At 43.0% G+C, this 21,955-nt stretch overlaps 2 protein-coding genes across 2 annotated transcripts; both read right to left on the bottom strand.

The window, feature by feature from the left end:
• Positions 1–76: 76 nt before the first annotated feature.
• Positions 77–13,575, bottom strand: LOC121610984 (regulator of G-protein signaling 22). The gene is made up of 18 exons (XM_041943332.1): positions 13,166–13,575; positions 12,807–12,968; positions 12,416–12,602; positions 11,931–12,053; positions 10,453–10,554; positions 8,331–8,525; positions 7,977–8,069; positions 7,371–7,561; positions 7,127–7,289; positions 5,171–5,335; positions 3,779–3,847; positions 2,981–3,139; positions 1,983–2,162; positions 1,729–1,908; positions 1,507–1,650; positions 1,064–1,163; positions 257–364; positions 77–170 (listed from the first exon to the last, which is right to left on the bottom strand). The coding sequence occupies exons 1-18, from the start codon at positions 13,573–13,575 to the stop codon at positions 142–144; spliced, it is 2,760 nt and encodes a 919-aa protein (XP_041799266.1). The 3' UTR covers positions 77–141.
• Positions 13,576–16,289: 2,714 nt separating this feature from the next.
• On the bottom strand, positions 16,290–21,172 carry fbxo43 (F-box protein 43). Its single transcript, XM_041943243.1, has 5 exons — positions 20,328–21,172; positions 19,437–20,177; positions 18,391–18,493; positions 17,890–18,084; positions 16,290–16,633 (listed from the first exon to the last, which is right to left on the bottom strand). Exons 1-5 carry the CDS (start codon positions 21,128–21,130, stop codon positions 16,385–16,387), a joined length of 2,091 nt encoding a protein of 696 aa, XP_041799177.1. The 5' UTR covers positions 21,131–21,172; the 3' UTR covers positions 16,290–16,384.
• Positions 21,173–21,955: the final 783 nt, after the last annotated feature.

Genomic DNA, 21,955 nt, shown 5'->3' with positions numbered 1-21,955 from the left:
ACCTCATCATCATCATCATCCAGCTATCAGTAGCAGCTCCGCTCTCACTTTTCACTCATCGTGCTCCGATAACGCCGTCAGTCATTCTCATCTGTTTGTGTCAACATTCGCCGCATGAAGTCGCTTCACACACGTTTGGTTTCATTTCATGTCGCAGGCTCTTACACCCCCTGCAGTAACACATGACAGCCAGTTATGTCTGAGAGGCAAAGTAACTGCTTTGTGTGTGCGTGTGTTTCCAGCTTATTTCACTTACTGCTGTATGTGTTACACTGTTTGCTCTCCGCTCTGGAGGAGCGTCGTGAGGGCAGCTGGCGGCTGACTTTACTGCCTGTTGACTTGACAGTGCAGTCAGAGGAGGAGTCTGCACACAGACAGTTGAATGTCAGTGTAAAGCATCTGCCCGCAGTCTCTCAACATATTGATGACTGCTGTTTGTACAGAGAATAAGAAGCAGGCACGTTCATGTTCATACATTACAAAACACCTCCCGGCTCGACTGTGGGGGCCACATCGTGTTTGTCATACGTGAACACCCGGCCCCTCCTGCCGAGCTCGTCTCTACCATGCAGGAATAGTGATGATCTCCATCTGTGTTCCTGATTTCTCCTCAACACCATCCCATTCAAACAGAATTTACACTATGCCTCATTTCTGTTCATCCTCAATCACTATGGGCTGTAACTAACTCCTGCGTTAGCACCACGCTTCATTTACACGTCCACGCTGCGTGGGCTCGGACGGACTCCTGCACAGAACATTGACGCTTAATGGATAGGCTGAAGTGGCTGTTTTGGCTGGAGCTCTACATAATGAGACAGTTCTGACATGTGGAGGGGGTCCGTTTGACAATGCTTTGGCTTTCATTCCCAGGTAATATCAGAGCCTTGGAAAATTAGCTTGGATTTTACCGTGGGAACAGCTAAATGTCATTTCAGTGTTATGGTTTCCTGCATTTAGTCTGTCTAGTAGCAGCGAGTCGTCAAAAGTGCTGCATATGGGAGTTTTCCTGAGCCCTGGGAGACAAAGGGAGGTGTGTGTGTGTGTGTGTGTGTGTGTGTACCTGAGGCTGTGGAGAAGGAGGCTTCCAGCTGACTCCGTCTCCTCAGCATCACCTCCTCTCTCTTCAGAGCTGCCATGTACTTGGAGTAGGACCACGACAACTGAGGGAACATTTCCAGAAATCCAGTCAAATCTAACATGATTAGAAAAACGGTTCAATTAGAGGATCCAGTTTCTCCTTCGTAGTCTGTGGTTGGAACTGATGAGGCCTTGTTTGGACTTCATGCTGTAATTGAGTTTATCGTCATCACTGCAGTTTTTATTTTAATACGCTGTGCACTCAGATAGTTATCAAAGGAAATCATTTAATTTGGTTTGGCTCCCATCATACATTTTATATACGAAGGGAACCGTGTACGGAAGATTTACGACATTTGACACAAACATTTCTTCAGCTCTACATTCATAACGTTTCTCCATTAGGAACATCAGACCACTCCTTACCGGCTGTGAGGGAGTCAGCAGCGCTCTGCTCTGTGTCCTTGACTGTTTTTTTTCACTTCTCCCCACTTGTTCTTCTTCTCTCTCATCTTCCTCATCTGTCTCCTCCTCCTGTCCAAACCTGGACTCTGGCCTCTCCTGCTCCTCCTGTGCAAAAGAGCTCATTCTGAACATTTAGTTTTTAACACTCACTCATTGTCCTTTATCCCCTCTGTATTTTCTCACCTTAGCTCTCCTCCTCTTGTCCTCTTCCTCCTCCTCCTCTTTTCTCCTCTGTCTCCGCACTCTGGCTCTGTGTTTGACTCGTTTCTCCTGCAGTAGAGGAAGGAGTTGCTCCTCTTGGACACTGCTGCTCAGCTCTTGAAACTCGGGCCAAAACTTCAGCAGTTCACTGAACACTGACATCTACAAACACAGAGATAAAGAACACGTGTGCACTCTACACTGGAAGAAACAATTCAATACACACACGCACACACCTGTGCCTCTCTGAAGATGTAAGGGCCCAGCTCGTGGCGTTTCTCCAGAATGTGCTGGGCCTGGTCAGGAGGGATGTCTATCTGCAGGGTGGGGGGCATGGACGAGTTGACAAAGCAGTTAATGATGGTGGAGATCTTCTGCTGGATGGTGGCCTCAGCACTGTGGGAATGGCAGAGGTCCTGCATACAGGAAGAGAAACGATGTGTGTGGTAGGAACTGATTCTAAGATCCCACTGGAAGAGAGAGATGTGTTCCAGATATGAACAGTTCATTTCTGCCTTGAGATTTGCCTCGCTACTTAACTTTTTGTCCTCATTGAGCTTTATGTCCTTTTTTTCCCTGTGCAATGTTTAAAGCAGAGTTAAAGTCTTTGTATGTGCACATATAATTAGCCAATAAGGCCAATTCTGATTCAGAGATAAGACAGCTACAATGGGGTCTGATATGGACACACACTTTTGAATAGGTTTGGTTGTTTCAAGAGAGATTTTATTTATTTGTTTCTCTGGTCAAGCTCTATGTAAGTCATGGCGCCGGACGAGTGGCAGCTTGTTACATCTTATGGCAATATTTCTTACAATTCTTTGTGGCAATAAATATATTTTTAAGTATTTTTTTTCTTTTATATAGTCCTTTGTATAAAATGCACATATATAGTCAGCTTTTATTTTGTATTTTTTTGCTATTGCCGCTATCAATGAACAGCAGATTTTAATACTTTATGATATGTCTTAGCCTGAAAAACACAGACATCTACTCCTGCTTCACTGAAAAGTCCATTCTCAGTGTATCAATGCAAATCTTCAAGTAAGCAAATACTTTTTTTTTTTTTTAAATGGAGGGAGATTGGAAGTGTTTCTTAGATTATTCCTTGATTTCTTTTCATAGTTACTAGTTGAGGTGAGAGAAAGCAGAATGGTCCACCACGTGACCCACTGGCACATCAGTCTCTAGGTATTCTTGCACCTTTTACTCACACTTTTGGAGTGTATTGTACCTTGTATCTCTGCACCTCCAGCCAGAAGAGCACATCATTTTCTAGGAAGTCTCCCTTCAGAGAGACGAAGTGCTGGAACTGCATACAAGTGACGGGGTTGAGTAGGATCCGCCGAAACAGCAGGATCTCTTTGGAGGAACTCATCCACAAGCCCTCAGCCTGCAGAGGAATGATGGATTTTTGAAGACACTGTGAGCTATTAGTTTTAACTCTTTCAGGAGAGAAAATGCACATAATCACCCGCTTGAGAGTAAACAAAACAAATCTCGCACAAAACATTACACATCTGCACAGCTGTAGACGACAGACAGAGACGGTGTGCTGCTGAGCAACAGCAGTAAAGACGATCTGTGACCTATGAGCTGCTGTCTAAGCTCACGTAGAACTGAGATAGTGATACTCCTTCATCCAGAAAACCTGCTCTTTGCCAGTGATGAGATAATGATCAGAAAGACGAGAGTCACAATCACGTATGAGAAGTCCTTCCTGTAATCATCCTGCTTAAACTGTGAAATGTCCATGTTTTCTATCTGTTGTGGAGCTGAGACGAGAGGACGGGAACAGAGCAGCGTGGAAAGCACTCCAAACACCATTAAAGGAAGGTTAGTAATGCTGATGCTTTAATCTTATTTATCCTGGATCCAATTTGGGAAAACTAACCACAAGGCCAAAATGGTGTTTGACAAAGCCAGTGCTCCGAGCCAAGTCATGAACTAAATCACACATGCTTTCAGGCCAGGAAATGCCTTATTTCTCTCCATTCAAAATATCCCGCTTCCCCAGAGGATTTCTCCTTACCTTCCAGGCTCCTCTCCTCGTTCTGCGTCGACGGTAGACGTGCTGTGAGAGCCCGTCTGCGGCTTCAGGCTACCACACACAGAGAGGTGAGAAGTCAGAAACTGAGTAAACCAGGTTAAACAGAGACACTGAACACCTCTCAAAGCTCTCTGCTGCTCTGTCACAGCCAGTAACTGAAGCTCTCCTCCTCTTTTACCTTTAACCTTCTCAGTCTTTATTTCCTCTGATCTTACTCCTCCAACCTCCTCTCAGAGAGATCTTTACCTCTCCGATGTCATCCCTGACTCCCACCCTCGGCCTCCTCCGCCCTCCTCTTCGCCGTCGTTTCCACCCTTCCACTCACCTCCTCCTCCAGCGTGTAACGCTAAACTGCATCTACCTCTCATTAAGTAATGAGAGGATCTGTGTGACCAAACATCGTAAACTTGATAACATAATGAGGCAGAGCCGCGGAATCTGCGGTTTATGTGTTACCACCTGATGAGGCAACTTGAGAGAGCGACAGCACAGTGACAGCGTTTAGTGGTTTCTCACATAGCACAGTGTGTGTCTGACTTCTCATCTCTGTCCACTCTCATGGCCTTCATACAGCAGGAATCAAACGCTATTACAATATACCAAGAACAAGGCAGGGTTGCTAATGGGCCCGTATTTCTTCCACTTTCTGAATCCATGATAAGTGAGTCTGTCATACGAGTCCACTATAAGAAATGATTAATGCATTTCAAATCAAACCAACAGTATTATTTCTACACACATCAAATATCCTGCTTGATAAATGGCCATGAGGTATGTGTAGAGAGGCTGAGAATAGTTTCAAACTAGCAAAAGCTGGTATTTATGGAAACAGGTTGGAGCACATCCAAACCTCAGTCACTGCTGTTAATCATCAAATCATTTGAATGCTTTTCCAAATCGATGTGACGGCAGCATAAATCCTCCATGCATAATAATGTTCACAAGCTCTTGGTGATGCCTGACCTCTAATGACTTGCTCACTGATGACTGATTAACCACCGTCACAGGGGTCTCCCAGCATGCACTGCTGACACCATCATGGAAGCCTATTAGTTAACTGGCTACGTGTTAATAACGATTTAACAAGTCTATAGTGTCATTTAAGTACTTTACCTAAAAGAACAGTATTTTGGGAAATCCCTTAAGATACGTTTCAAGCCTTTAGGCTAAGCTAAAGTAAGCTAATCAGCTGCTGGCTGTGGCCTCATGTTTATTGGACAGACTTGAGAGTGGTATCAATCTCCTCATCTGACTCTCAGCGAGAAGGCAAATGAGTCCACCTCCTAAAAAAGCTATTTGTTAATGTGCTTTGCAGTAATTTCTGTTCTGGCACAGCCCATTAGTTATGTCAGCATTCAGAGTCAGGGTGTCCACCTTTGGTTGGTGTTTTTGTCGCTCTGTGAACTCTGCAGTGGACAGGAACAGAGGAAGCCATCTTTTCTCAATGTGACTCCTGACGATGTCCTGGATCTCCATGACGACTGGGTTAGAGAGACGTTCCAGTTTCAGACGTTCCAGTCCACCCGCCAGACGCAGTATCTACACACACACGCACACAGATGGAGACAGATGATTGCATGTGTGTTCATGTGTTTGATTTGAATGATTGAGAATATGAGTGTACATGTCTGTAGATTTGAAGAACATATGAGGAGGTGGACAAACTCAGAAGAAAACTGGCCACAGTGGAAAACCCGACGGAAGATTCCTCTCCTTCCCGACTCCTGCTGTGCTCTTCATCATTCCCACAATCCCTCTGTTCTCTTCATCTCCCCTGTCTGCTTTCTGTCTTCATACATTGATCTGGCCGTGTCTCCCTATTTATATCTCCTTTATATGTTCTCTCTTCTCATTTTGCACGCACACAGCCGTGCATGCATGCACACGTACACTCACACATACGCTTCAGAAATGAGAACCAGTCGTGGCATTGGAGTGGGAGTCAGTAGATGAAAGGAGGCCAATCTGTGACTGGATGACTGAGTGATTGAAAGAGTGAAGGGCCAAAGCAGTAAAGCTGTCATTCTCTCTACATCGCTCATGCAGACGAGAACCAACGCTGAGATGCAAGAGCGGCAGCCAGACCCAATCCTACAGAGTTAGAAGTACTAGATTTGGCATCCTCATTCAAATGCACAGCTATAGTCATTATTTTGATGGTATTTATGAGATGAGGATGACAAAACGGCAAAGGTCATGCACCAGAGTGCATGTCAGCAAGTACACTGTGTGTCTCTGTCTTAGCCCAGTGTGCCTCAAGACCGCTGAAGGTTCATCAGTGGCCGTTATTCTAACATGTTACTATAATATGTCCTATAACAATGATCACAAACCAGGGGTACTGCTGCAGCTTGCAGTGGGTATGTAGAAAAACTGTAGAAAAGCTTAACTCAAAAACTGAGAGGAAAACCTGGACCCTGCCGCCTGTGTGTGAGTGTGTGAAAACTAGTTAGTGAGCTAGTAGAAAAGTAGCTACGTAGCTAAGAAAAAGTAATGGATAAAATGTTAAAATAAATTGATGGCTGCACAGCTGAAACAGCTAATGCTAGCTTGTAGCAACAGATAAACAGCTGAAAGAGTTGGCAGTAGCTAAAAGTAACAGATGAATAGTTGAAAGAGCCTGAAATGAATTGGATGAATGGTTGAAATATTACACAATATTACACATTTGAAATAACTCTGTGGCGCTGAATATAATCCATAACATTCAGAACATGCAGTGATGTCAGTGAAGGGGTTTTGAGTTTATCTGAATCTGTGAGGGGCTACGTGGCACAAAAAAGGCTGGGAACCACCATCCCATAACACACATCAACCATCTCCGGTGTCTAAAAGGAGAAAATCCGGCTCAATGCTCAGCGTCCAATCTATTCACCCTAACTCTACTCATCATGCCCTCCTGCAGTAATCCTAGAATCCAGAAACCTAATCTGAGCCTATAAATGTCAGGAGAGATTTCATCCTACTGTCATTGTTACTGGAGCTGATCTTTGTCTTTCTGGACCCAAACCCCTCTCTTCTCCCCTTCTTGTTTTAATTCTAACCATGTCCTCTCATCCTCCGTTTCCCGCCGACACCCTGCTGTCAGAGCTGTCAGCATGAAGACTGCAGGATGCCAAAAAAGGGAGATGGGAGACTTTGTGAGAGCCACAGCATCCTCTGTTTATCAAATCTGGATGTTGAGCCTCAGCTGGATCATACTACATCCCATCTTGGGTTTGTCATGTCATGGGTACCATGTTTCTGGCCCTGTCTTTCTAATGCTTTCCCAGGAAGTCGACAATAATGTATACCAAAATGGTATGTTTGCCAATAACACTAAACACGTACATCATTCTGTTGTTCTGTTGTGGCGGGGCTGTCAGGGCCAAAGAAGTACTTCCTGTTGAGGTATTTGGTTGCAATATGAGACGACCTTTCTTCTCTGACAGCTTTGTCCTTGTGAGGAGTCCTCCTGTACTGCTCCAGATCCAACCAGCATGTCAGATGGATACTGAGCAGAAACGGGAAAGCTCAGAACAGTCGTGTTATTTCTGAATGAACTTCAGTGCATCTGTGTGGTTCCACAGCTCACCTGGCGTCCTGATTCTGTAGGAAGGACATAAAGTGCCCGACCTCATGGCGGTGACGGAGCAAGGAACCGAGACGGTAACCTTGGTAATCGTGAGACACTCCGGACCAAGAGTCAGGCGCCCGGGGGCCCTTTGAGAGGGGAGTAGAAGGTGCACCAGAGGAGGGAAATGAAAGTGACCCGCAGTGCTCCACCTGTGGAGGAGATAAAGCAGCAGAAAGGAGAGAATAAGTGACAGACATGGAAAAATGGAGTAGAAAGGAGAAAAATAAGGTGTGGTGTAAAACTCTTAATGATTTTTCCACATCACATCATGCCTAATACTGCCTCTTAGATGTACTAAAGTCACAGTAAAGCACAGAGTTACATGGATCATTTCTTCTATATAACAGCAGTATGACACCATTGAGAAAGGCACGTTCATGCCAAGTAATATAGTCTTGGAACAGTAGGTAATATCATTGTTACTAAGCAATACATAAATACTGGAAAGAAGTCGTTCGACATTATTGTTTACATTAGCTGTTTAATGCTCACAGGTGTGTGTTTATTGGCCACTAACTGAACACCAACATTTTATAAATCAGTGGAACTGGATGCTGGCCTGACCTGTTTCAGTCGCCGCTCTGATTCCTCGTACAGACTCTGGAGTTCCCTGTACTCTGGACTGTCGATGCAGCGCACCTCCTCCTGCACACACACCTGGACACATACACACAAAGCCAACTAGAGCTTTGCACCAACGTCACATTTTGTGGTAAATCCTGTCTTCAGTAGGGCCTCTGTCTGTGTGTGTGTGTGTGTGTGTGTGTGTGTGTGTGTGGCGTACATCACTTCAGCAGTGTAAACGCTGGCACAGAGGTCTACTGGCAGTTTCTCTAATCAGTCGACCTCTGTGCCAGCTAACCTGTAGACATACTAAAAGTACCAAAGTGAATTAAACTGTGGATGTCCTGTGCTTACCTTGTGGAAGGACTCTTTGTCCCTGCTGACCAGCAGTGTCCACGGCTCCAGCAGGATGTCCAGTGTGTGTTCCTCAACCTTGTCAAACAGCTCCTCAAAAGCAGGCCTCATTCGGTCGTACACCTCCTTTCTGATCTCCTCATCAACACCAACGCTCCTCCTGGCGGAGCTGAAGACATAGGTAGAGTAAAGGAGCTGGAAGGAGAGAGGGGAAAAGAAGAGATCATAAAAACATCATCACTTCAGAAACATTTCTCCTCAAAACCACCATCACTTCCATCATCACCATTGTTCTGTGCTCTCATACACAATATTCACTATCTCTCATCACTCCTGCCATCACACCACATAAATGTCACTCATTTAACCCTCTTGGCCACGACTCTATGGAAAGCTCATCTAAATGTCATTTCTCTGGTGAACTAAAGGTTAACTGAAGGAAAATAGATTTCACTGTGAGGTATTCTGGACCGGACCGCTCAGCTTTCCTCCCTGGTCCAGCTGAAGTCAGACAGGGCGGTTCTGGGTGACTGGACTGGCGCAGAGCTGGGGGGGTCTGACTCACTTGTTTTTATGGCCGTTTAAATCTCTCCACTTATTGAGGGGTAAAGAGGGCAGAGAGGAGAACAGGGGTGGCAGGCCAAGAGAGCATGCAAGCAACAGCAGGTGTGAGTGTTGAAGTGCAGGATATAGGTTTTTTTTTTTTTTTTTTTACTGGTTGCTTTACGTACACTTCAACACATTTGGTCTTTGCGACTTAAATATATAGTGTGTCATTATTTTAACGTGGCGTCCTTTCTGAAGCAGGCCTCTTTATCTCTTTGGATCTCTGGATATTGTCAGGTTTTTTTAATAATGATTTCTGGGGTGTTTTTGCCTTGATTTGAAAGTGACAGATGGAGAGGCAGAGAGAGAGAGACAGAGAGGGAGAGAGAGAGAGAGAGGGAGAGAGACAGAGAGAGAGACAGAGGGAGAGAGAGACAGAGAGACAGACAGACAGAGAGAGAGAGAGACACACAGAGAGAGAGACACACAGAGAGAGAGAGAGAGACACACACAGAGAGAGAGAGAGACAGAGACAGAGAGAGACAGGGAAAGAGAGAGAGAGAGAGAGAGAGAGAGACAGGGAAAGAGAGAGAGAGAGAGACAGGGAAAGAGAGAGAGAGAGAGACAGAGGGAGAGAGAGACAGAGAGAGAGAGACACACACAGAGAGAGAGACACACACACAGAGAGAGAGAGACAGAGACAGAGAGAGAGAGAGACAGGGAATGAGAGAGAGAGAGAGAGAGACAGGGAAAGAGAGAGAGAGAGAGACAGAGAGAGGGAAAGAGAGGCTGGAATCGAACCAGCAACAGTTGCAGCCATGTGGCCGTGACCATTCGACCACCATGGCGTTCCATCTCTGTGGATATTGTGCTCCTCTGTATGAATCATCTTAATCTAAGATTTAAATTAGCTGTAGATTATTTTTTCACAGAAAACATGAGTGGACCTATTTTTTATTACTTGAAATTAGTTTATTGCGTCACACTTGACCTCGGCAGCAAAACTTAACTCAAGAATCCCAAGAAAAAATGTTGAACACATAAAAACAATTTATTGTCTGGAATAATGTGTTGATGGTTTTTGGTAAAAGGAAAATGAAGTTATTTTAAAATGTTGTGTGAGAGGAAAAATCAAACAGATGCAGAAAAGAAAGAAAGAAAGAAACCTTCTAAGCCAACCTGACATCATATAAACACACCACAAACTGAATCTGCACGAAGACACATACTGACTGAACTGCTATCACACACAGAGCATTTCATTTATTTGTGAAATATAGAAAATAAATTTACCTTCATGAGTTATTGCAAAAATGCTTCCTTCTTCTATATTTAGATTTCTTTGATATTATTGATGTGTTTATGCTTCCAAATATCAGGGTTGGTGACATCAGTTTTAGTTAATATCATAGGTCTCTATCACACTAACTGGACATTTCTGGAATGGACATACTGTGTTTAAACCAGACAGCTTCTCAGTGGTTGTAGTCAGTGTGAGACAAATGTAAAAAACCCTGAAGTGAAATCAAGCAGAACAGCTTTCGTCTTGATCTTATGTGTGTGTGTGTGTGCTGACCTGTGCCTCTCTCTGAACTCTGTAGGGGTCCAGGCCGTCCTGATAGAACAGCTCACGGTAATGCTGCAGGTCGCTCCAAAAGCTAACTGCATTCTCCCACAGCTGAAACCAAAAAAAACCCATCAAGGACTGTGTTTATCACATCAAATTAAAAAAACACTTTAGATGTTATGATTAATGTTATACACTCACCGGCCACTTTATTAGGTACACCTGTCCAACTGCTGTCCAACAAATTTCTAATCAGCCAATCACATGGCAGCAACTCAATGCATTTAGGCATGTAGACATGGTTAAAACGATCTGCTGCAGTTCAAACCGAGCATCAGAGTGGGAAAGAAAGGTGATTTAAGTGACTTTGAACATGGCATGGTTATTGGTGCCAGCCGGGCTGATCTGAGTATTTCAGAAACTGCTGATCTACTGGGATTTTCACAACCTTCTCCAGGGTTTACAGAAAATGGTCCGAAAAAGAGAAAATATCTATTGAGCGGCAGTTCTGTGGGCGAAAATGCCTTGTTGATGCCAGAGGTCAGAGGAGAATGGCCAGACTGGTTCGAGCTGATAGAAAGGCAACAGTAACTTAAATAACCCCTCGTTACAACCGAGGTATGCAGAAGAGCATCTCTGAACGCACAACATGTCGAACCTTGAGGCAAATGGGCTACAGCAGCAGAAGACCACACCGCGTGCCACTCCTGTCAGCTCGGAACAGGAAACTGAGGCTACAATTCGCACAGGCTCACCAAAATTGGACAATAGAAGATTGGAAAAATGTTGCCTGGTCTGATGAGTCTCGATTTATGCTGCGACATTCAGATGGTAGGGTCAGAATTTGGCATCAACAACATGAAAGCATGGATCCATCCTGCCTTGTATCAACGGTTCAGGCAGTCGGTGGTGGTGTAATCGTGTGGGGGATATTTTCTTGGCACACTTTGGGCCCCTTAGTACCAATTTAGCATCGTTTTAATGCCACAGCCTACCTGAGTGTTGTTGCTGACCATGTCCATCCCTTTACGACCACAGTGTACCCATCTTCTGATGGCTACTTCCAGCAGGATAACGCACCATGTCATAAAGCTTGAATCATCTCAGATTGGTTTCTTGAACATGACAATGAGTTCTCTGTACTCAAATGGCCTCCACAGTCACCAGATATCAATCCAATAGAGCACCTTTGGGATGTGGTGGAATGGGAGATTCCCATCATGGATGTGCAGCCGACAAATCTGCAGCAACTGCGTGATGCTATCATGTCAATATGGACCAAACTCTATGAGGAATGTTTCCAGTACCTTGTTGAATCTATGCCACGAGGGATTAAGGCAGTTCTGAAGGCAAAAGGGGGTCCAACCCGGTACTAGCAAGGTGTACCTAATAAAGTGGCCGGTGAGTGTATATAAATGTGCAATCATGATTAAATGTGATGAACTATACAGAATAAAAATTAAAACAAGCCAGTCGCTGCTTTGTACCTGGTTTCCAGATTGTTCACAGAAGTTGGTGAAGTAGAAGCCGGCACACGAGTCAACACAAAGAGCCTGAAACATCTTCTCTATTCTTCTGCTGCCCAGTAACTGACTTCTGCTAGGATACAGCTAATGAGATACATACAGAGGAAATTTTTAATACAACCAACATGACAATTTATTGGAAAAAAACAAACAAAAACAAAACTTAAATGTAAGGATATAAAAATATAAATGTGGTAAATCCTCATAAAAGTTGGAAACAAATGTTTGGTATTTTTGTTTGATAAATGACACCTTCCATCGATCGACTAACTGGTTAATCCACTCATTGTTTCAGCTTTCCTTAAAACTGAAGCAATGAACAAGCTTCAGGGGAAAGGACTATTAACTGCACCATTGCTCCTGCTGAGTTGTTGCTTTAGAGGGCTCTGTTGCCCAGCTTAAAGCTTTAATGCACCAAGTGGTGCATCATATCCTAATGCTTGTACCTGCGCACAGACAGTATGGGGGGACTGGGGCACGCTTGTGTCAGGGCGGAGGGAAGGCAGGGTCATTGAGCCATGGTGGGGCTGTACGCCTGATAGGGGGCTAACACACCACTCTGTCCACAGCCCTGGATGAGGAGTGTCATCACGGTCTTCCTTAACACACCGGGATGTCCAGAACCGAGGAGCCCTGCGGGGAAAGGAAGAGAGAATTACCTAAGACCTTTATACAAAGACATGAAGAATTATTGAACAGCATGGTAGTATATGGTATAAATAGTATATGGACTTATTTTTGGGTGTCCATATGACACACAAAAATATACTGCTCAGACAAATATAGTCTCTATGATTAACACAAGGGACCGTTAATACTGACAATTGTGACTCTCACCAGTAGTAGAGCAGTGACTCTGTGAGGACGGGCTGAACTGAGCGCAGTTTCTCCTCTGTCCAGCAGGGGGAGGTCGTCAGCTCCAGTCTGGAGAGCAGCTCTACATTAAGACTGCTCTGGCTGCTGCTCAGCAAGTACCAGCCCCTCATCAGGACCAAATACCTGATCAAAACATCACAACAAATCTGATACTACATTTAAAAAAGACATGCGCTTCTCATAGCTGCAGTTGTCATCCAAAGTGTTATGAGTTCAACGTCAAACCATGACCATTAAACAGAGGAATCAACAGTAAACACACCAAGTTTGGTTCACCAGAAAAAAATAAAAAGTGTGTTTCATCATGTTGTACTGTTTACCTGTTCTTCCGCTCTCTGTTCTGTGTAGCTTTCAGTCTTTCTATATCCATCCAGAGATTAAACAGCTTCTCTCCTGGGGTTCCTCGCAAAAACTCCTTAAACTCATCCAAGCCTGGTCTATTGCCATAGCAGCAGGTACCATGACAACAAATATCAAGGACGTTTTCCTGGTCAGTGCCCCTGCACCCCACCTCCCAACTCTTCTTAAGCCACTCTGTCTTTTCTCCCACACTGCTCCACCTCTTGCCTTCTTGAACTTTCTCTTTCTTCTCTTTCAATCTTTGTCTGCCCCCATCGGCTGAATGCTGGCAAACTTTACATTCACAGGATCTGTCTGTGCTGGCACGATTTGTCTGCTGTCCTGACCTGCTGGAACAGTCTGAAGTGTTTGCCTGGCTCTGACCATCCATCACATTCAGTGCATTGTGAAGCACCTGTTTAACCACTTTGGCAGCCAGATACTCCAACTGTAGCTCAGTGGACCCATAATTCTGGTTGTTGGATTCTTTGAGATGTTCATCCTCTGACTTGCCACCTGATGGCGCTGTTTGTGAGCTCTGGAGTTCCTGGGTTTTCTCACATTTAAGATTAGAGGAGGAGGACAAAGAGGAAAAGGTCCATGGGTACTCTGACTCAGACACGCTGGAGAAACATCTGGGTGATTCACTACATTTTGTGTTGATATGTTCCTTCTTGCCAGATGTAACATGTATCCTCATAGACCCTGAACAGCAAGGAGAGATAAGAATCCCTATTTCTATAACTTGATTTCAGCTGGCACACATATAACAGTACACATTATGGCGATTACACAGGTTTATACCTTGTTTTGCTGAAATGTTCTCTTGTGAATGAGAGCATGTTAGGACCTTCACTGTGTTATCTTCCTTCTCATATCGGGAGGAAAAACACAGTTGTGGGGCTGACAGGGTGGTTCGACCTGAGCAGTTCCTCCTCTTGAGGTCCCATTGAAACAACAGCTTGGCTAGTCTGAAAATGACCAGAAAAAATACTGAGTCACAGAACACACAAACAGATGTTTCTCTAAAAGCAGTCATTGATGATGAATAGAATTTACAGACTTGGCTATTGTTAAATTCTCTACCACTGCTTGTATGTGTGGGTTGAAGTATGAGTCACAGTGAGACACTGTACATGGATGAGGACCTAAGGCTTCCACCAAGGAATTAGGCACACTAAAACAGAGGAGGAAGCAGGGCAACACTCTTAAACCCAAACACCATGATTCCTGGAAGCTACACAGTACCCACAGTGCACTGCATTGTGTTAACATCTCAGCTGATTTAGGCAAATCATCTTTAATATCTAGGTTAGTAAGAAGGGTTTTTTTGGTAATAGAGCCTAAGCAATGACAGCAAAGTTAGCAAATGCTGACAGAACGGCATGAACACACTGCGAACTGATAAGCTGACAATCTGACAATTGAATGAGTGAAACTGAACATTAACTTTAGTAAAAATGTAAAAATATGTAACACTAATACAATGATGTTAAAAAAAAATCAATGCAGAATATAGGAGGTAAAACTACATTTGTTTTGTATGTATAGTCGGTCCAAGAACAAATCGCCCAGCACTTGTAGTACCTGTATTCATTGTAGCAATCACTTTGAAGGAAAAAGGGCAACCGTTCTCTCATGATCCACTGAATTCCCTGCTCTCTGTCCAGGCACTGCAAAGGTCAGTCAGAGACAGATTCCTCAAAACAACCCCTAAAACTACAGTACAGACCTCTGTCCATCTTCACAGCCAAATATATGCAACAGTTGCTTTCCACATAAAGGAATTATTCACTACTTACACAGACAGTGTAATGATTATCTAGTAAAGGATCTCTGGCGAGCGCTGTGGGGTCACCAGTAAGGAGTTGTGATTTGCTGCAGTGCAGGACTGATCTGATTCTTCTGGAGACAAACTCAGCCGCTCCACTGACCACCTCAAACAGCCCGGAGTCCTGGTTGTACAGCAGAGTCTCTTGGAAACACTGGAAAAAGATGTGAGGCTTTAAGAAGGGTGTTTTGTTAAAAATATGCCACATCTATACATTAGGACAACTTTACCGGCAGACTTAAGAAATGATTGAAGAAGTGAGCCAGTACATCATCATAGGCCAGAGAGTTCTCCTGCATGGAGACAAACAAGAAACAACGCTTGAAAGAACACTCACTGAAGGAGGTAAGGTTCAGAAATTCAGTTAAACCCAAACCACTGCTAGATGAAAAGAAATATGGCAATAATCAAAATTTGTACTCACAAAATTGCTAGCTGTAAGATGGAGAAACTCTTCCCATAGAAAGAAAAGCACAAGTTACCAAACAAACATTATTTCCAAAAGTAAAGTTTCTTAAAATAACCACTCTTACCTGTTGAAATTACTCCACACATTGTTCATTTCAAACTGACGCCCCAGAAAGTCGAGCCAGGGAGTCACAGTTGAACACTGGGCCAGCCACAAACCTTTCAGTGTAATTACAGACACACTGCAGGTTGCTATGGAAGTGGAGTCATTTTCAAAACACAGGGGGTGTAAAAGTTTAACTAGAGAAGGCCAGAGAGAACAAACACAAGTTTGTTTCTTCTTGCAATTTCAGACCAAAAATAACTTCATTCGAAATAATCCACAGAATTTACATTACTGTTACTGCCTAAGATTACTTACATGTAGTAAAAAAAAGTTAATGAGAGAATGTCATTGTTGTTGCAGTTAAGACAAGGTAAGGTAAACTCATACCACTAGATGGCACCAAACACCAACAAATTATTCTATAGATTACAAGGAAGACTCAGTCTGGAAATGACCTTTCACAAACGAGACATTTGACACATGTAAAAAAAAAAAATAAAAACATTCAAATTTATTTTAAAACTGCTCTGAAAACATGGTAAAAAAAAAATAAAAAATCTGAGGAATTCCAAAAAACATTACAGTTGATCAATGTGTGGAAAAGTACATTAAGAGCAAAATTGTACTACTGGCGAGACTTCCTTCACATTCATAATTAAAAACACACAAGTATGGTTTGTGTTTAAACAGTACAAATACAGGCACAAAGACACATTGATAAGTGCAGAAATTGCTCTCATGTACTGGCTACAAATCACTTTCCTTGTTGCTAAGCCTTCATCTTCACCATTAGGCAGAAAAAAAAATGCTAAAGTGACTTTGGCCTAGCAAAGAGGAATACAGTTCACCTTCTGCTCATAGTCTCCTAACGTTTCGCTTGCTTTGAGCGCTTCCTGGAAGAAGCGGGTCCTTCTTGCGACGGCCTACAGACTGGCTGCCACACTCTCTAGAGCCGTGGAAAGCACACAAACAAGCTGTGCAAAACTGGAAAGCACAGTCGGCTCTGCTGCACACACCCTCCCCTTTCACTGAGTGACACCTTGCAGGATGCTGACATCGAGGGCAAGGCTTGAGGCACTCATCGTTGAAGAGGGTTTTGGCAACCTGAAAGAAAAAAAATGATTTGAAATGACTCAAAATAAATGTTTTATGTGAACATTTGAGCGGTTCCTTCAGTCAGGTAAGTTAGCTACTTCATTCATCCTCCACTAAACTAATTAATACAACATTTTCAACTAATATTTAATAAATGCTAATATTTCATAGTCATGCAGAAGTTGGGCACCCTTGTTCAAAATGTGTTACTGTGAACAGTTAAGCGAGTGGAAGATAAACGTATTGCCAAAAGGATGACACATTCTTTAACATTTTAAGCAAGACTAGTGTATTATTTTTACTGTCCAATTTTAGAGTGGGGAAAAAAAGGAAAGAGCCACACAAAAGATTTGAGTTCTCCAGTAACTTTTGCCAAGGTCTCAGACCTTTATCAGCTTGAGTGCTATGGCTTGTTCGGTCACTGTTAGGAAAGGACAGGTGTTGCAAATTTCAAAGCTTTAGAAATACTGTGACTCCTCAAACCTTGTCCCAACAATCAGCCACAGGCTCCTCACAACAGCTGCCTAGCACTCTGTGAAAAGTAAAATAATTGATGTCCACAAAGAAGTGTTTTCAGGTAGTTGTTTCCTCAGTTTCTAGTGTAATTAAGATTGTTAATTAAGTTGAGGTCTGGCAAACCCAGAAAACTTTCAGAGAGAACTGCTTGTATGATTGATAGAAAGGTGAATTCAAAGACCCTGTTTGACTGCAAATGAACTTTAGGAACATTTAGCAGACTCTGGAGTAGTGGTACACTGTGCTCTCAAATTATGGAAGCAAACATCACACAGTCTGTAAAAAAAGGTTGAAGATGAAAAAAGGATGGCTTCTACAACATCAATGAAAATCTGTGGATATACCTCAAAAGAACAGTGCATGCAAGACAGCCCAAGAATCTCACAGAACTAGAAGTCTTTTGTACGGAAGAATAGGCGCAAAAACCCCTAAACAAGAACAGAAAGACTTGTAGCTGACTACAAAAAGCCTTTACAAGCTGTGATACCTTCCAAAGAGGGTGTTACTGACCATGCTGGCACAAACCTTTGCTTTGGCCCCTTTTCCTTTTTGCTATGTTAAAAGTTGGAAAGATGGAAATAAAGTCATTTTGCTTAAAATATTAAATCATGTGTCATCTTTAACTTTATGCTGTATCTTTTGCTTGCTTTGCTATTCACAGCAACAGAAATTTTGATCAGGGTACCCAAACTTTGCATGTCACTGTTAATTTCTTAAAGGAATTCTCGTGTAATAGTTTTAAAACTCACTTCTAGAAATTTATCCCGTTTGCTGCTACTGCCTGAATGCAAGATGCTGTGCTGTAATGGGGTTAAAGTTCTATTTCCTGACTGCGGGGTGCAGTAGCTGGAGGTCCTAGACTGGGCCTGGATGGTCTTGAGTGCCGACCTCTTAGCCAGAGTGAGTCTGGTCTCTGCGTCAGGGACATGGACAGGACCACTGAGCTACAAGACACGAGCAGAAAGTTAGAAGGTCTTTGCAGCCATTAGTCATATCCACAGTGACGAGTTAGAAAACAGCGTAACAATCTCTCAGATATTACACTAAATGACCTGGGACAGAAAACTGCTGTGAGATGTGTGTTTTGTGCTAACCACTCACACATCAATGTGATAACATATGTTTTTCCTTCAACAGCACACAGAAAATATTTGCTTGAGGCAGACAGCAGACTGCCCCTTGTACCACCTGTATGCCGATATGAATTGGCCAGCCATTCGCAACAGAGGCTAATACGGCAAATCACCTACCTCATGTGCAGCCTCCACTTCACTCAGGTGGTTTCTGCTCTTAAAACTAGCTCGCTTGTCTTGCTGGATGATTTCATTCCAGCTCTTGCACACCTGACCGCAACTGCCAAACACAAACCAATGCATGCATGAGAACAATTTAGATAGATAGAGATAGAGATAGATAGATATACTTTATTTATCCCAAGCTGGGAAATTGCAGTACAGCAGCAGCATTACACACAGTGAAATAAGTGAAAATAAGACTATAAAGAACAAACTATACATAATAAAATATAAAAATAGCGAGCAGTAAAAAGATTATATACATAATAATAAAATAGTAAACAGTAGTAAATGTATTGCACAAAAAAGAATATCAAATGCAAAATGAATATCAAAATAAGAATATCAAAAGCAAATGGCAGTGAAAATAAAGTGTACCATGACTGTAAGAACAAACTATATATAATAAAATATTGAAATAGCAAGCAGTAAAAAATTATATACATAATAATAAAGTATCAAGAGCAAACAGTAGTGGTAAGAAGTATTGTATTATTATTATTAGAATTTCTTTTTTTTTTCTGTTATTGTACAGTGCAATGGCATGTGGCAGGAAAGATTTCCTGTATCTGTTTATCTGTGTATTTCAGTTCGCATTGCACCTTTACTGACTGTGTCCTTGACTGTTCAATAAAGAAAAGTCTACACATTTAACTGTTCTGCTCTTCAATATTAAAAACTACATTGGTTACATATTTTGATGCATACATATAATTTAGACTTGTGTGATGTCCTATGCTTTCATTTGAGCCAAGTATATGAATTCTACAGGATTCTGGACAGTTTATGATTCTATACACTATTATAACTTAATTCTGAAAGTAATTAATATCAGTTGATTGACAAATTGAATTGGGAATTTAACTATTTGACCTCTGAGAAGGAAGGTCATACAGTTATACAGCTATACAGTAGATGCAACAAAAATATGGCAGGAAATTAGATTTTACTTTGTGTATGAGTGATGACTGCTAAGTGTGTTGAAAACATCGACTCCTCACCTGTAGATACTCTCAGAGGTCAGGTGGCTGAGTATGAAAGCCAGGATGTGCCTGAGGTTCCTCTTCTTCAGCTCTGTCAATATGTCCACCTGGCCCAGGCCCATCTTCCTGCCGATCAGCCCCGCCAATGGCATGGTGGTCCTGAATGTCTCCGGGGTTTCAGTCAGTGATGCTGTGGACTTCAGCTGCTCCTTCAGACTTGGGCTTTGGCCAACAAACATCTGGGCTTTCTGCTGGCACATAGCATGAACTAGCTGCAAAGCTGGAGTCAGAGAGAGGTTGACTGGGGTTGTCCGGAGAGGAGTTACATCTGGGTTGGCAGGAGTTGTGCTAAAAGGTGTCATGTTTTCTAGCTTGGTTGTAGTTACTCTGAGTGGGGTGGCATAGTCTTGTTTTGAAGATGCCAAATTATTAGAGGTCATGCTATGACCACATTTAACAGAAAGGACACTGTGAGGTGTGGCACTGTCAGCAAAAACCTTGTCTTCATTAAAATGAAGATATTCATGCTTTCTTTCTGTTGGGTCTTCCTCAGACTGAGAGCCTCCTTCTTTAAGAGTAGAAAGCCTGTGCTGACGCTGCAAACGGGAGCGCCGCTTTGCCTCCGCCAGATTTGGGGTTTCGTCATTTCCTCTGGACAGAGAGAGCAGCAGCTCATGGAATGAGCCATCGTGGTCAACCGAGGAGTCTTGTGATTTATCAAAGGTCAGGGAGCTGAAACCACTGTCTTCACACACAGACCTGTTGCAGGGTCACAAAAGGGTTAATACAGGGATGCTTTCTGATTAATTTATTGAATAAACCTTTATTAACTGCCACTAAAAGTGTTCAACTGAGTAAATATACAACAGAATTTAAAAAGCCATTTGGAAAATGTCAAAAAGCACTTACCTGGTGTATTTTGGTCTACGCGTGGACGATGGCGTGCACAAGACACTTGAGCTGTCATTTAGGTTATTTGTCACACTGCTGATTGGTGATTGAGAATTCCCTTTAGATGACGCTGGCATGGTTTTGCTAAAGCGAGGAGTCTCAATATTAATTTGATCAGAGGCAGAAATGTTCTCACTAAACTCTGCATCCGAGAGTGAAACTCTTCTCTCAAAAGTGGAAAGGCAACCAGGGTTGAGTTTACCATCTTCAAGAGTGGAGGTCCTCACCTGCGTGTAGAGGAGACGACGTTTCCCACCAGAAAGTGGCAGATCCTGCTCTAATTTTAAAGTGCTTGATGCCAAAGCCCCCGTCACACTGTCCAGAGAGCCAAACGATGCACTGAGCCAGTGTTCAGACCTGACACCGATGGAGAATTCAGTACTTCTGGTGCATGGCGATTTTGTGTTGTCAGTTTTGACAGCTGTGGCGGTCCTGCACAGTAAAAGTCTGTGTCGCAACGAGGAATCTCTTTTAGGAGTTTCGCACCAGCTAACTGCTGATCGCCGCTGTATTCCCCTGAAGTTCTTGCCCAAAAATCCAACTGGCTCTCTGGTCCTCTCCTTTGGTGTGACAGAAAGCCTGAGGTTCTCTTTAGGCGTTTCAGTGAATTCTACTGGAGACAAAGACCTACAGGAGTCAACCCCACTGATGCTCTGTGGGCTGTGGAACAAACCTGAGTATCCACTATCAGAGCAGTCATCATAACAGTGCTGGCCTTTGCAGGTCCCAAGGTAGACATTTGATTCAGGAGTGCACTGCATTTTCTTCCTTCCTGTGTGCTCGTTTTGTCCCAAATAGTGTTCACAAAGTGATGATGATGTCAACTGACCTGAAGACAACAACAAGGAGCCTGTGAGACTACAAATGAACAGCATGCACTGTGCCTGTCTGGGAATTAATTTATTCAAACAAATAAAGACTGATACAGGTCTAACAAAAGATTATGAATTTAGTAGGGACAACTTACACGAGAATAAAGATAAACTACCGTAAATGTCGCCTGTGTTTAGAATTATTTAAGTGTTGAGATGCTGGACTGGCTTTGCGATAAGAGGTGAGGCAGATGATAAAAAAAGATGTGGTCCTTTCAGTGGTTCTCAGCAAATATACATTGACTACAAGTTTGTCAAAGACAAATTGTCAAAAAAAGTCAGCTGGTTCAACACCAAACATGCTCAGCTGTTTCATCAGCGTTGCTATGACAGCGTGTGTTGTCGATTTAAATCCCCCGTCGCGTGCTCTCTGATGCCGCTACAAAGTGAGCGATAGCCGCCAAAACGAACAACCGCCCCGACAGACCATGGGTCTCGGGGGGGGGTCAACAAGGGGGTGTCCTACCCTTACACCGTTTTACTTCCACTTACTTACCACGGGCTAAAAGCGGAGAAAACAGTAGACTAATAAGCCGGCAATTCAGCTCGATATGAGCTCCCTGACTAAGAGGCCAAAAATGACGTTGCTGTGCATAAATAAAGCACAATTGTTCAAACACACCTAAAGCTGATGCAGCTAATCATAGTTAGTTACATTTAAGACTAAAGTTAACCTAAAAGTCTTAATTTTACATTAAAAAAAACCCAAACGCA

Source organism: Chelmon rostratus, chromosome 8 (assembly GCF_017976325.1).
Source record: "Chelmon rostratus isolate fCheRos1 chromosome 8, fCheRos1.pri, whole genome shotgun sequence".
NCBI classification, from domain to species: domain Eukaryota; kingdom Metazoa; phylum Chordata; class Actinopteri; order Chaetodontiformes; family Chaetodontidae; genus Chelmon; species Chelmon rostratus.
Note: the sequence above shows the minus strand (reverse complement) of the source record. Positions and strands in the feature narration are given on the sequence as shown.